This window comes from Idiotropiscis lumnitzeri, chromosome 20 (assembly GCF_059441095.1).
Source record: "Idiotropiscis lumnitzeri isolate Australia: NSW breed Sydney's pygmy pipehorse chromosome 20, RoL_Ilum_1.0, whole genome shotgun sequence".
Taxonomy (NCBI): domain Eukaryota; kingdom Metazoa; phylum Chordata; class Actinopteri; order Syngnathiformes; family Syngnathidae; genus Idiotropiscis; species Idiotropiscis lumnitzeri.
In genome coordinates, this window is record NC_142410.1 from 10,914,686 (window position 1) to 10,929,573 (window position 14,888).

A 14,888-nucleotide genomic window follows, 5' to 3' on the forward strand; every position below is an offset into this window, starting at 1 on the left:
TCCATCGCTTTCCTTTCGCCACCCCTTTAAAGTAGCTAAACGGAACTTTGCGAGGATTCGACGTAATTTCCCCTACAAAAAAAAACAGCTATAAAGGACGTCTGGCGATGCCCAACCGAATGACTTCTTTTCCCTCCCGTAATTAATTGGAAAGTGCCGTTTTTCTGCCGCTTCCTTTTGTAACAGCGCCGTCGACGAAAGAGCCAGCACCAATGTCCGCTCAAGCTCAAATGCGAGCTTTGCTCGACCAGCTGATGGGAACGGCGAGGGATGGTGAGTCGCTGTTTGCATGCTAGCCCAGCTAGCTTTAGCTCGCTAGCCAAGATGGAGCCAGTGGTGAGGCAGGCTTGTGTTGGGGTGTGATGGGCAGGCCTGCGTGAATGCAAACGAGGGCAAGCTTCATGAGTACATGCGGACATGACACGGATTTATGTTTGTATCCATTGGTCTTTTTTTTCTTCTTCTTCTTCTTCCATATATCCACAACGACCCGCTAATTATATTCATTTTTATTATTTAGCTAGGGCTAATTCCAATAAGCTAACGGTGGGGCGCGCTCAGAATTTTAGACCTAACACTCGTTATAGAGCTGCCCAAATAAAAGTATGGATAAAAATGTTCATTTGTAAATTATTTGGAGGCGGAATAGTCATGTTATTTATTTAATCCAATAATGCATTATATTTATTTATTTAAGACCGTTTCCAACAAATTTTATTTATAATTTTTTTTGGGAGCCGATTTTATTTATTTAATGTGTAACAAAATCAGCCAGTTTTCACACATTTTAAAGGAGCTAACTAATATTGGTCTTTTGAATTTTCTGTTGGATTATTCTGTTGAGCCCTGTAACACAGTGCTTCTTATCGCAATTAAATATGCTGAATATTTAGCCAGTAAAATTATGACAGCACAGAGGAAAAGAAATGTTCACACGCTAATGATATAAATGATCGAGGATTTTATCTCACAACAGACATTTTAAAAACAATATATCATTGCACAATTCTAGACAAATACAAGAAAAGAATCGTGTAATAAGCATGTAATAAGCACATTCTTAAACAAGCTGCTGACAGACAGCAAATTAAATCCTGCTAACGACACCCTCATTAACTGACGTCCACGTCACTCACCGGCCTTGGCCCCGCCTTTTGTAGTCACACAACAGTTGGAGATACTCCATTTTTTATTTTTATTTTTTGCAAATATCCGTGCCGTCTTTTGAGTCAGACTGAAATGTTTTCGTTGTTTTATGCAATTCTAAAATTGAATTGAGTGTTCCGCCATTTGGATACAAACATTTCCACAGAAATTACTTGCTGAGTCTTACGGTAGACAGAAAGCGTATTGATGGCCTGCGCCATTCAAAACAAGGTTCATCCTAACCGATTTTGTTGCCCTGTGGATCATCCTTAAGTGTGAGTGAATGTGAGCGTGCGTGTGATGAAATTATCAATCAATTCTTCCCGTGCATATGTTGCATACAAACTGAACAATTGTGGCCCCTTTATTTTATTCATTAAGGTTCAGTGTATCTTTGCCAGCCTACATCAATCTGCAAAGGAGTTGCAGAAAAGCCTCATGTTCATCGAGCCGTGAGTCACACATAATTTTTAAAGCTGTTATGATCAATATCCAAACAGTATGTTTGCCTTACGGTCATGTAGCCTGTTTTTTTTTAAAATTTTTTTATCATTATTATTTTTTTAAAGAGATGCAATTTGGAGTAGTGCTAAGCTGCTAAAGACGTCTGGTGGCGCTGAATGAACACAAAAAACAATTCTCAGCATACCAGTACACGTCTTTTTTTTTTTTTTTTGGAACCAGACGAGACAAACACTTTACACACCTCATTTTCGCTCTGACTCTTGTATGACTCCCAACTTCTTACCGCAGGTTTGGCAAGGAAACTGTTCCCATTTTTACTTTCCCACAGCCGGTTTAAAATTCTGCAGCTGAGGGCTTGAAGATGCAGAAGGGTACAGTATGTGGTGCAGATCGCAGTGTGTATAAACCTACTTTCTGTCAATGTTTCATGTCTGTAAATGGCTTGGCCGGGAACACACGCCCGGATTGATTTGCTTCTGTAACCTTTATGTTGACGTGTCACGTCAACGCCACTATCAAACGCTGCCCGTGGCCGCTGAGCCTTAAAACGAGCTTAACTGAGACTTGAGGCTCTTGTTAGTGTGATAATATCTTTGAGCGCTGGGTAAGTCGCACAACGAGACCACACGTTGCCTGGTGTAACGTCACGCTCACGCCAACACGGGCAAAGTTTATCGATAGCTCCTATGACACGCTAATGACCAAGAAGAATTTCCTGTTGAATTTTTGGGCTCGGGCTGATTCGAATGCAGCTATTGTTGGGACGCGTGTGCGACACATTGTAAAAGTGGCAGTCAGATAAGTCAAAAGCTAAAGCCGTGGCTGATTGGAACGCCAGGTCTTTCTCACTGGGTGCCCTCTGGGCTGTTTCAGGGGACGAGACGCGGCAGAGGGTCAAGTACTCGGACGATCGAGTCTGCAAAAGTCACCTTCTCGACTGCTGTCCGCACGACATCCTGTCGGGAACCGTAAGTGTCCATCACCGCCCTGCTTAAATTTGATTCTTATTTTGTCGTCATTCTAGCGTCCGCATTCAAACGTGCTTGTGTATTTTTGCTCGGCAGCGCATGGACCTGGGAGAGTGCACCAAGATCCACGACCTGGCACTCCGAGCAGACTATGAAATTGCCTCCAAGGAGCGAGAGCTGTTTTTCGAGCTGGATGTAAGTGACATTGCCACGCGAGCGTCTTGTTACTTTTTTTTTTTTTGTGCACATTTTGCTTTTGATATGACTGACCGGTGGCTCTCCGTCCAAAGGCCGTCGATCACTTGGAGTCGTTCATCGCCGACTGCGACCGCAGGACGGAACTGGCCAAGAAACGCCTGGCCGAGACTCAAGAAGAGATCAGTGCCGAAGTGGCGGCCAAGGTTTGTTTAAAAAAAAACAACAAAACAACTTCCTGGAAGGGCAAATAAGAGCGCGTTGAATCTGTGCGGTAGGCGGAGAAGGTCCACGAGTTGAACGAGGAAATCGGAAAGCTCCTGGCCAAGGCTGAGCAACTCGGAGCGGAGGGCAACGTGGAGGAATCCCAGAAGGTGTTGCAGGAAGTGGAGAAGGTCCGCAGCAGGAAGAAAGACGCAGAGGTGAGGAGGCAGGGGTGGGACAACTTATTTTAAATATTTTTTTTATTTTTTGGAATGGACATCCAGGCCACAGGTTGTGTGGACGAGTTAAAAAAAAAAGTTATATAATCAATAATTATAATAAATATTGTATCTTTTTTAACTTAATTAAACGCGGAGATGAATGGCTTTATAAACACAGCGTTTTTTTTTTTTATGAATACATTGGTATTTATATATTAATATATTATATTATTTATAAAATAGGTCAGTTAACTTTCTAAATTATTATTTACAGTTATACCAATGAACAAAAATATTTTTAGCAAGTTGAATAAAAATACATTTAGAATTTAATCCTCATGGAATCTAAAAATACATTTATTTATTTTTTTATTTAAATAAAATGAATTGTAATCATCGAATTTACTCGGCTGATTCTTATTGTCATTTTACTAATTTTACATTTTAATCAAATTTAAGAGAAAAATTTGAAAAACAAAGCGTAACTGACCGCATGCTTGAGAATGCAAAGTGGGCGGGATTAAAAAAAAAAAAAAAAAACAGACTCGGGTGACTGCTTTGACTTGATCTTGACGCTTTCTGTCTCGTCGACTTTGCGTCTTCATCCAGGAGGAATACAGAAACTCCATGCCGGCCTCCAGTTTCCAGCAGCAGAAGCTGCGCGTCTGCGAGGTGTGCTCGGCTTATCTGGGTCTCCACGACAACGACCGCCGTTTGGCCGACCACTTTGGCGGCAAGCTCCACTTGGGCTTCATCCAGATCCGAGAGAAGCTGGACCAACTAAAGGTGTGCACGTCACGCCACCCGTGCACGGGTCGTGTTCATGAAGTTGCAACTTTTGTTGTCGGCAGAAAACCGTCGTGGACAAGCAGGAGAAACGCAACCAGGATCGTCTCAAGAGACGGGAAGAAAGGGAGAAGGAGGAAAAGATGAAAAAACGGTGAGGAAGTGTGGCCAAGGTTAGAATAGTTCCGGAGGTTTCATTGTAGTTATTTTTATGTATTTTTTTTATTTCATTTTGACTTTTTTTTTTTTTTTGCTTTAATTCAGTTTTAATTGGTTTCTTCGTTTTTATATTCTTAAAATTCTTTATCTTAGTTTTATTTTTTTGTTGTTGTTTGGCCTTTTTTTTTTTGGGAGGCTAAAAAAAATAAAGATTTTTAGTTTTGTAAACCTAAGATGTAGTTTCAGTTGTTTTTTGTTTTCTCAAAAGCATTTTCATTTTGCTAAGGATATTTATTTTTGAAATTTTAGTTGAGGTTATTTTTTGTTAACCATGATAACCTTTCTGTATTTATATTTTTTTATTTTTTATTTTTCCCCCTCAAATTTTAAACCGGATAATTTTTTTCACGATGTGCAAAAAAAAAAAAAATTATCTGACACTATTATATTTTATTTCTTTTTCTGCACGTTTACATTTTGTATTCTTTCCCCAGGACGAGATCCCGCAGCAGAGAGCATAAAAGGTAAGCGACACAAAGAAGCCCACTCTTACGCGGACTTGTTGCCTTCTGACGTTGGACTTATTTTTTTTAGGTCTCGTTCTCGTGACCGAAGGAGGCGCCGCTCGCGCTCCTCGTCCCGAGACAAGCGCCGCTCGCGCTCTCGGTCCAGGGACAGGAAGAGGCGACAGCGATCCCGCTCCCGAAGCCGAGGCCACCGTCACAGCCACGAGCAGAGCTCCAGACACAAGTGCGCACATAACTCTACATTTTGTATTTTATTTTTTTAAAGATGATGGCTACTTTAATTTCGTGTGACTTTGCTGCCAGGTCATCCAGAGACCGCGAGCGCTCGTCCAGAGACGAGTCACAGGGGCGCGAGCGGCGGGACGGCGTCAACGGCAGGTCGGACTCTCGCCGGGCAGACGACAGAGATGACCCGTGAAGGCCAACGTCCATCCCACACCACACCCGCCATCTTTTTTTGTCCATTTAGCAGTGTTCCACATCGTCCTCATAGACGTTTTTCTCTTTACTTTGACTCACGCGAAAGCCAATCCGCCATTCAATAAAATGAAATCAATCGTATATCAAGCCACAAAACCTCTGTGATTTGGCGACCTTCCTTCTTCCAATGAGCAGAGAAATCCTTCATTTGTGAATATTATTTTATTCAGTTTCTTTTACTACACAGACTTTGGAATGAGTGTGTTTCTTTGAAAGCCTCCTTAAATTCTTTCACACGTCAACATGTTTTTTTCTTCCAATGTCCGATTTTTTTTTTTTGGGGGGGGGGGGGGGGTGGCATGCGGCCAGTAAGTAGTGAGAGTAAATTAAAATGTGAAGTCTATCGGAGACGGGGGGAAAAAAGTTGAATTTGTTGGAAATGTTTGCGAGTTGTATGTCATGTTTTGTTAATTGATTTAAAAAAAAAAAAAAAATTAAATACAGACGTTCATTTATAGAATGTCCCTTTGAGTTAGTGTTGGCAAGTGAAGCAGAGAAAAAAAACAAAAAACAAAACAACCTAGATTGAACTGCTTTGTAGTTCCATGCAAACAGACTGTAACGGCTGCGTCGCTTTACATCGAATGTGAATGTGTCCTCTGGTTCCGCTGGGATTCGTTCAAAAAAAAAAAAAATTTCTTCTCAATTAAACCATATTAAAGTCTTTGTTGCATTTTGGTCATTTCTTACACAAGAAAAAAAATGCTGGGTTGTTTTGCAAACTCACTGGCTGGGTCGCTGTGGATTTTGAGCAAATTGGATTCATTTGCTTATTTTTGACCCAGCAGATTTGGGCGTCAAAAATGTTGCTAATATTAATGAGTAGTATTTTTGTTTTACTCCTTGTTGCATCAGAACCTTAACCCAACGCTGGGATATAAATAACCCAGCATTCTTAGGAAGCTGTGGAGGCGCTGTATTCGAATACAGTTGTGCATTTAATTGACGGTAAAATCAAGGTGAATTATAACTTAGCGCTGCATTATGTGCGTTCAATACAAAAAGTGAAGTCCAAATGACCACTGCGGCACGGTGATCCTCACAGGTCGAAGCTCACATCATGGCTGCACACTATTTTCAGGTATTTACTGTGTGATATTCTTCAGAATAATGCTAGAAAGTCCAATCCGAGATGCGCCCCGCTCACAAGGTGCTGCTCTCCAATTTCAGATCCACCTTCATTTTCTGTTTCTCCATGACGGCCTCAAGCTCCGTGGCCCTGCGAGCGTCCTGAAAACGAAGCGGGAGAAGCAACGGACGCAATGAGGACCAAAAGAGCCTTGTTGAAATTGTGCCGAGACCAAATCGCAGATCACCTCCAGTAGTGCTCGCTGCACCGCCATCTGGCTGTACACCCGAGCGCCTTCATCGGGGATGACTTCGCGCAGCTCGTCCTTGCTGAGGGAGAAGAGCTGAGCTCCCGTCAGGACCCCCAAACATGTCACCGTCCTGAGGGAGAACAAGCGCACGGGTGAGTTGCAACGTAACGATCTGATTTTGGGACTGCCGTTCCTAAAGCGGCCACCAGATGGCGCCAAAGCAAAAAATCACTCACGGTTCACTGAAGCCTTTCCCGGCGAGCCACGACGCCACCTCCTGAGGGTTGGAGTGGTAGTCGAGAGGGAGGGAGGTTTCTGTCGATCGAGGGATGATCAGCGGCTTGCTGTTGATGGCCTTTCCGTTGGTCAGCCTCTGGAGCAGCTCGTCATTCACCAGCATGACTGGAAATGATGAAAACCAAAACGGTTTGTCACGCCATCCACTGCGGCGAAGGTGTTCATCTACCTTTATCTTCCTCGGTTGCGGGCGCATGCTGGTTGTAAGCGGGTACGTTTTGCGGGATGCGTTGGACAGCGGGGTTCGGGCGCAGGGTGGCCAGACTCGGCAAGGCTGGGGTGAAAGTCTTGGCGCTGGGAGGCGGGGGCGGAGCCTGGGGGATCTAAGGAATAGTTGGCATGAGTCAGGGTCTTATCTATCAGGTGTGACAGCTCCGTTTGGAATGTTTATTTAGTCAACCGAAAAATCTCTATTAAAAAGCAAACACGGTGCGGCAGCATCTCGCTGTTCCGCTGCACTCAAATGGAATAAGTTGTGAACGCAGCGAGGACGTGCGTTTGTGTTGGCCTCACAGTGGGCGGCCTGCTGGAGACGGGACTCTCCACGTGAGCGACGGGCTCCAGGATGTTGAAGGGAACGAAGCCCACCTGGTTGAAGCGATTGCGACATTTCCACCAGCGCTTGGATGACTCCAGCACCTGTTACACACAAACAGGAAATGCGAGTTGAGTTGAGATTTATTGCGTCACGATGATGCAAATCCTCCGCGTACCTCAAGCGTCTCGCCTTGCTGCACAGAAAGCTCAGTATTGTTCCTGGCAATGAAGTCGTAGCTGCAGCTGTAGACTTTATCCGACTCTGGGGGGGCTCCCGTGTCTCTTTCGGGGTGGGGGGGAGGAGGGAGAGATGATGACATCACATCGACACCAATACAATTAAACGATTTTTCTTCGTCGAGTTGAAATATGACTACAAATGTCCTTTAAGTAGTGTATTTAAATATCTATAATATGATTTTTTTAAAGGCTTCATTTCTTGCAAATTATTTTTTGCAGATCCCCAAATTACATTAAGAAGACTTACATTTCATCACCGATGTGGCTGTTGAGCTGCTGCTGCTGCTGCTGTCAAAAAAATATTTGATGCAAACACTGCGGTAAGTAAGATGCATGCAGGTGAGAAGGATTTTTAATGTTGGCTCTGCAGGCACAGTTAAATCATAAAACATTCGGAGCGGGCTTTGAGTTAAAGTGATCATCTATTAGCATTTCGCTTTTTTTTCTTAAAGAATACCAAATAAAAAAAAAAAAAGCTAACTGACTCTGGAAAACAAATAAAAACCCAAAGCAGCATGCCGTACCTCTTGTTTGAGTCGGAGTGCTTCGTGTTTGTGCTGTGACTCGACCGGATCCTCCCAAACCTGCCCGTCCGCCCGGAACGTCTCGGGCTTCCAGCCGTCTAGGAACACGGGCGTGTACGGAGCGATGGGCCCTCTGAGCTCAGAGCTGACGGCACACGAGGAGGATTGTTAAACGGGCTCCACGGGATGCCTCAGTTTATTACGAAATTTCCTCGTAATACAACTTCACAACATCTGGCTACCATCCGTCATGTTTATGAACTCATTTAATTGCAGCCATTTTCACTAGAGGAAACCCCTCAATCCCAGCGTTGTTCTGGATTTGGACTGATTTTGCGAGGCCAACAGAATATTCTGTTCTAATGCTATACAAACACAGAGCTATGACGCAAAAAAAAAAAAAAAACGTATAAATACGTCTTTGGGAGGCGGGGACTACGTTTTTGAAAAGTTATATCTTATGGATTGAATTAATATGCAACAATATGTAAAAAAAAATCTTGTCAAACCAATCTCTCGCCTGCTATCCGATTCAAGGATGCGCAGATTTAAAAAAATGTACCGACTAACCGAGCATGCGTCCAATTGGGACCGAGCGACGTCCACAGTTGCCTCTCCTCCACATTGAGGTTCTCTTGCAGCAGCGACACGGCAGCGCCGGTCAGGGCGGGGCTGGACACGGAGGCCGCCAGTGCCGGCCCCCCCGTCGTCTTCACCATCTGGACACACCCAGATAAGACAAACAAACCACTGTTCACATGCCCGCTCTGATAAGCCACACGCTAGCTTCACGCACGAACACTCTTTTCATACAGTTACGCACTAAAGGCTAAATATATTGCTTTAGCGTATAAGAGCATAAATCACGGGTGGGCAAAGTGTGGCCCGAGGTCACTGAGCATTTATTTTGTCGAGAGGCGCGCTAATATTTGTTGCGTTCATTGAGCTTTTTTTTTTCTTCTAAAATTGGTTAAAAAAAAAAAATTGTCTCTTTGCCGTCTTTCGCCAAATGCGTCATTTTCCTACTTTTATCCAAGACGCTTCCATAGTACAGTATATAATGGACATCCTATGTACACGACTACATGTGCTGGAGTGTGAGCAACAGCCGGAGGCAAATTGCTGGTGTGTTTAAAATACTTGGCAATTAAACCGATGAGTCACTTGTGAGATGAGTATTAAAATGTCATTTGCAATGTCATTGCAATTAAAAACATTAATAAATAAATAAATAATTTCAGTGGCATGTTCACTTTTTGTTTTAAATCAAAATATTTTTTTATTCACTTTTCTGTTGCTGTCAAAATGATTAAAAACTAAAGGTAGAAAATGAAATAGCACTCACCATATCCAGAGGTTTGAATACGTGATGGACGAGCTCCTCAGAGGAAGGATTGGCTATGGTTGATTTCAAACGGGCCTATGTAGAAAAAACACATTTATCAAAAAAAAAAGAAAAAACTGAAAAAGTCATGTGGTTGAATACAAACCAGTAAACTGAAGCAATATTTGAATTTCTGGAAAATATCGACAAACTCTTCCTCGGGTGGCGGCCTGGCCCTCATGGTGAGTAGATCTTCTGTTTTAACAAATAATCAGAGGTGGCAAAAGTGCTTTAGGAGAGGTACGGATGCATCAGTAAAAAAATTACAAAGACGGGTAATAGTGGAAATAATGAATCAGTTCCTTTTTGTTAAGTCGGAAGTACAGACTATGAATTGGACAGAAGTACAAAAGTGAAAATTATTTTTCACGCTCATTTAAATACAATACCTGTTTTGGTAACTTGGCTTGACTGAAGAAAATGTTGGGTTTTTTTTAAATTAAAAAAAAAAACACAAGCTAGCTTGTGTTGCCTATGACTGTTTTTCGCTGGGAATTGATGAGTAAGTAAAAGCTAAATAAGATAATGCTAACCGAAAAATGCTAACATGTTAGACTGAGAATTTTTGAAAAGCAAAAGCTAGCCAAAAATGTTAAATTAGCTAATGCTAACAAATACAAAAAAATACACCTTCGCTGGCTGACAACTTAAAAAATACACCTTACTTGTATGTTTTTTTTTTTGGTAACCAGAATTGAAAATTCAGCTCAATGACCGTCACCGTAATTTGCATCCCACGGATTTGCCGACCATAAATATTCTCCTTCATTTTACCTTCAGCACTCTGCTTTTTGCTTTTCTTCTTCTTCTTCCTCTGGTTGAGCACGATGGCGGCCTCGGCAGTCTGCTGCAGCTTGGACAAGAAGCTCTCGATGTCGTCGAAGCAGTGATTGAGGATATCCTGCGGGAGAGAGGAAGTCGCTTTTTTAACGTCGGTCTCGTGACTTGCAGGCGTCGAGACCAAAAAATTGGAGGCGTACCACTTCTCTCTCGGCTCGAAGCAAGGAGTTGTCCGGACCTCCGTTGGCTGCCGTGAGATACGTAAGATCGTCTCGTTCAGTGACTTCCATATTACCGTTCAAGTACAGTCGGACCTTGACTTACGACGGCATCAATTATCCCGGTTTCCCCCCCCAAAAAAAATCAGAGCAAATGGAACCCAAACCAGCTCGGAAGTCAAGGTGCCACTGTACAAACGAAGATGCTTTTCTGACCTCTCGGTCCGGGGTACGGTGGCGGGTTGGCTGGAGGGGCGTTGGGAGCGTGCGCAATGGGGTGACTCGGAATGCTGTAGGGGTCGATCATGTCTGCGCCGTTGTGGGAAAGCCTTCGGGGAAGAAGATAAAGATGGATATCGCAAAGTGTGAAGAGTTGATGATGATGGCGGCTGCTGACTCGGCACTTTAGGTGAACTTGACACGCAGAACACGACGTACCGTGGGTGTCAAACTCTGGCCTGCGGGCCAAATTTGGCCCACCGTATCATTATATTTGGCCCACGAGACAACTATACCGTTTAACATTCTATATAAGAGTCACATTCAAAATGATAAAAGTAATTTTAAAAACTAAAAATTGTATTGCATTAATAAAACCGCTTATAATAACAATTTTCAATAAAAATCTGCATTTATATTGTTTTAAAAAATGCAATGCTGGCCCGCGGCTTTGTTCAAGTTTTACTTTTCGGCCCTCATGTGTATTTGAGTTTGACACCGCCTGATATAAATGAACTCGTCGTAATATTAATACAAAATGTCCCGAGTAGAATGTGTTCTTTTTCTTTGTCTATGTCGATCCTCCGAATCAAAGATTGAATCGAGGCGACTTCATTCTTCTTGTTTGTCTTTTTTTGTGTTTTCTAACTTTTCTAAAAAAAAAAAAAAAAAACTCGTCAAAAATGACGGCGGTTGGGAACGTAGGCCCTGTAATAACCCCAAATTCACAGCATACCAACAACCAACTCGTAATGAGCCGAGGCATGTATTTTATATTAAAAGAAAAACAAAATCTCACCAATCCACTTAAATCATGAATATGTCTTTAATTTCCTCCCAAATGTCAGTGTGAAGTCTCTCTGTCGACTGAATGACAGGAGGTGGAAACACAGGTTATTTGGAATTTCTGCCATCTCCTAAATTTGAATACGACAGTATTTGGACTAATTAAGTGAAAGTGGACAACTCACGAATCACGGCTATAAACTCATATCGCTTGCATGTGCGTGAATTTAAAAATAAAAAAAAGGCAAGATAGCACGGTCCGCTCAATCTTTTGCGTTTGCGTGCCGTTTGAATTCAAATATCTGTGAGCAAGCACTTCCCGCATTTGAATGACTCCCTCCCTACCCGGAAGTACCGCGTATATCTTTCTTACCCCGTTAACGGTCCCTCCGCTGGTCCTTTGAAATAATCTCCGAGCAGCTCATCCGTAATGCAAACCCGAGCCCCCCGAAACTAACCCGAGGTCATCCCTCCGCTGCGCCGTGTGCCTTTTGCCACAATGGCCGAGCTGTCTCTGTCACACCTTCTCAAGTTATGTGTGAACCGGTAGAACAGGTTGCTCCCTGTCAGCTGTTTACACTGCCCTCCCTCTCCGGCACACACACACACACGCACACCAACAGTGACTGTGGCGCCGCTTTGATTCAGCATAATGGCGGCAGGCAAGCAAAGTGGCTGACCCCGAAAGAAGAAAGTGGCGCTTAGACACCTGCGTCACCTCAAGCACGTCCAGCTCGCTGGTCTTAAGAAAGGTTTAGAAATCGGTCACAAGGCAGCTTTTTGGTTTATAAGGACAGCAAACGGGTTTGTCTAAAGTGTTTGGGACCAGCCACATGAAAAAGCCAGAAGTTAGCGGTCAGCTGACTTGAGAGAGGGAAGGCGGGGCGAGATTATTTCCAGATTTGAAAAAATGTAGCAGAAGAGCCAGTCACAGAATCAACTGGAGATGCCTGAGGTAGGGCTGGCTGACTCCAAAGTGCAAATCGCATCTTAAAATGAAAGGTGAGCTGCATTATTTTGAACCAGTTGGAGGCATTTGAACAAGGGCTGGCTGACTCCAAAGTGAAGTTGGTAAAAAAAAAAAAAATCGAAATGACCTTCATATCCAATTGTCGCCATTTGTGCGTAAAATTGAGACGAGGTCATTCTTCTTTTGTCGTCACAAATCCTGATCCATTTGGTCAAAGCGAGTGTACCTGATCGGTTCAGGAATGGTCTTGCCGGACTTGGAAACAGCCTGCGTGATGTTGTTGCGGATGTGTTCTGCCTGCGAGAATGCCGAGATTAAAGTAAAAACCTGAGCCGCTCAGCAGGAAACACGGTGGCGTTTTTGTACGGAACTTACCTGCATGTTCTCACAGTTGAAGAAGAGAATATCCGGTTTCTTCTCGTTGGGGCTTTGGCACACGAGGAGGAGGAGGGATGGGAAGAGCTCTTCGGAGTTAATGGACTCGCAGCGGAAAATGGAGTTGAAGGTATACTTTTCCAGTTCCTCCTGCAAAACAAAATTATAATAATCATTCATTTCGGTGTGCGCCGTTGTGGGCGTGAACACAGCTGACTTCGAGGTCGAGACATTTTTGTAAAAATCTGAAAACTCTGACAACCTGCCTTAGTCTGAATATCTCTGAGATAAACGGCATCCGATCCGACATCCAGCAGCATGTGTTGACTCCACAGCTTGTCGCCGTGAGCCAGCAGGAGGAGACGAGACCGGGCCTCCTCCACGGTCTTCACGTCTCCTCTCTGCAGGGAGAATGTGATCAGGTGCTGGACACACACACAAAAAAAAAAAAGACGGACGGACAAGCAAAGGACAAATGAGTCATTCAACACACAAGCTCACGTGTGGCGTCACATGACCAGACTCACTTTGACAAAATAACGTCTGATGTTTGTCATCCTTTGTCCTTCTTGTTCATGTGTGGCAATCACTGAGCAAGAGAACATAGTTGCGTCAAAGTTAGTTCATTTTTTTAAATCGTATTTTTTTTATTTATTTTTGTCGCTTCCAAAGGTTTAAAAAAAATTCCTATTGATTCCACACGATGGCGCCAAAGTTTACAATTAGACAGCGCTTTTTAGACAAATAAATAGAATTCATTTCCCATGTTTAATTTTCAGGCCACATTTGAACTTGGAAGTCAACGAGCATTCCCGGAACGTCTCGTGGTCTAATTTCGAGTCACTTCTGTACTTAATATTGATATTGCGATACAAGCCAACAAGAAACAAAAAAAAGATCCTTGCAATAAATGACGTCATTCATTCTTTTAAAACGCTTTGCTGCACACAAAATCCCGTCAGTGTCTCCTGTTTTATCTGTCAGCAATTCCGCAAGCAGGGCTTACTCGGCGCCGTGCGTCGCCCAACCGGTCTGACGGCATCTCAGTATCTTCCTATTTATAGGGATCATCAGCGCTGCACTGGAATCAACCGGTATCACTCCAACTCATTAGTATCGCTCACACTCCCTTCGCCCGACACTTTCAAAGCTGTCGCTACAAAATGACAGATCATTTTGTTGGGAAACGCTGCCATTAATGTTGCAGAAAGTATTCGAGTGCCAGTGTCGCCTTTGTGTTATGCTTGTCCATAGCTTTCAAGTTAAGGCCAGAGTGCAATTATTTTTTGGATTGATGTCTGAAGACCAAAGTTTGCGTGCCTCTCTAGATATTCCACGGTAGTGTATGCATTCTTCACTCAGGATAAAGAATGTCTGCCATTGATTGTTGTTGTATTGTCTGTCTATGTTTGTTGCCTCACCGTTTGTGTTTAAAGATCCACGTTAACGGTTAGCATGTTTGCGGCGTTTCTTAGCATTAGCTCAGCGGGCTATCCTGAGGCAAATCTACATTCTTTGAAAGACACAAAGCTCACCTGACAAAAAAAAAAATTGATTGACACTCCGCATGTTAATGCTGTCCATCTTGCCCCACTGTCTGTTTTCAATATCCCGACAATTTCAAAAATGTGTTCAATCAATCAACTTACCAAGGCCGACAAGCTCCCGAGACTTTATTTGTGACCTTAAAAACTACACCCGTGTTATTTAACAAAAATAAAATGCCCGCTTGTGAGTGCAGGTATGACACTCCTCCGAATGCTTTTTAGTAGAGCAGAGGTGTGTCAACTTTGGCAGTTCCCACCCTGCCCAGCCCGCTCTCACTGGAATTGTTTACTCATATCTTATGTGTTGTGTTGACACATGTGTGGCGTTGTAGCCAGGGGCGACTTAAAAGGGGCGGAAGTGAGAACGCTACTTAAAGCGCGTCACAAACGTGAGCGTCCCGAAACTTTTATGGATCCAAAAGCGACTCGCAAGAAAGTTAGGCATATTCAGCTTTCGAGTGGAATTTCAGGGTCAACTCAAAATTACGATGACCTTAACTTGACCTTTTCAGAACTTTTGAATGCACATACGCTGTATTAT

General features: G+C 43.3%; 2 protein-coding genes across 6 annotated transcripts; one reads left to right on the forward strand and one right to left on the reverse strand.

The window, feature by feature from the left end:
- Positions 1–40: 40 nt before the first annotated feature.
- On the forward strand, positions 41–5,815 carry luc7l (LUC7-like (S. cerevisiae)). Of its 3 annotated transcripts, none has more exons than XM_088285192.1 (11): positions 52–1,421; positions 1,528–1,598; positions 2,485–2,579; positions 2,676–2,774; positions 2,870–2,980; positions 3,053–3,196; positions 3,809–3,985; positions 4,051–4,139; positions 4,639–4,668; positions 4,739–4,894; positions 4,975–5,815. In XM_088285192.1, exons 4-11 carry the CDS (start codon positions 2,679–2,681, stop codon positions 5,087–5,089), a joined length of 918 nt encoding a protein of 305 aa, XP_088141318.1. In that variant the 5' UTR covers positions 52–1,421; positions 1,528–1,598; positions 2,485–2,579; positions 2,676–2,678; the 3' UTR covers positions 5,090–5,815. The 3 variants fall into 3 exon arrangements, with proteins under 3 accessions (XP_088141316.1, XP_088141318.1, XP_088141317.1); XM_088285191.1 differs by having other exon boundaries at positions 52–273; XM_088285190.1 differs by lacking the exon at positions 1,528–1,598 and having other exon boundaries at positions 41–273.
- Positions 5,437–14,579, reverse strand: eps8l1b (EPS8 signaling adaptor L1b). Of its 3 annotated transcripts, none has more exons than XM_088285187.1 (19): positions 14,450–14,579; positions 13,328–13,389; positions 13,067–13,225; positions 12,801–12,950; positions 12,652–12,722; positions 10,667–10,779; positions 10,433–10,479; positions 10,227–10,353; positions 9,559–9,647; positions 9,414–9,488; positions 8,639–8,787; positions 8,069–8,213; positions 7,792–7,829; positions 7,481–7,586; positions 7,281–7,406; positions 6,937–7,090; positions 6,707–6,872; positions 6,468–6,600; positions 5,437–6,381 (listed from the first exon to the last, which is right to left on the reverse strand). In XM_088285187.1, the coding sequence occupies exons 2-19, from the start codon at positions 13,355–13,357 to the stop codon at positions 6,295–6,297; spliced, it is 1,965 nt and encodes a 654-aa protein (XP_088141313.1). In that variant the 5' UTR covers positions 13,358–13,389; positions 14,450–14,579; the 3' UTR covers positions 5,437–6,294. The 3 variants fall into 3 exon arrangements, with proteins under 3 accessions (XP_088141313.1, XP_088141312.1, XP_088141314.1); XM_088285186.1 differs by having other exon boundaries at positions 7,792–7,832; XM_088285188.1 differs by lacking the exons at positions 13,328–13,389; positions 14,450–14,579 and having other exon boundaries at positions 7,792–7,832; positions 13,063–13,149.
- Positions 14,580–14,888: the final 309 nt, after the last annotated feature.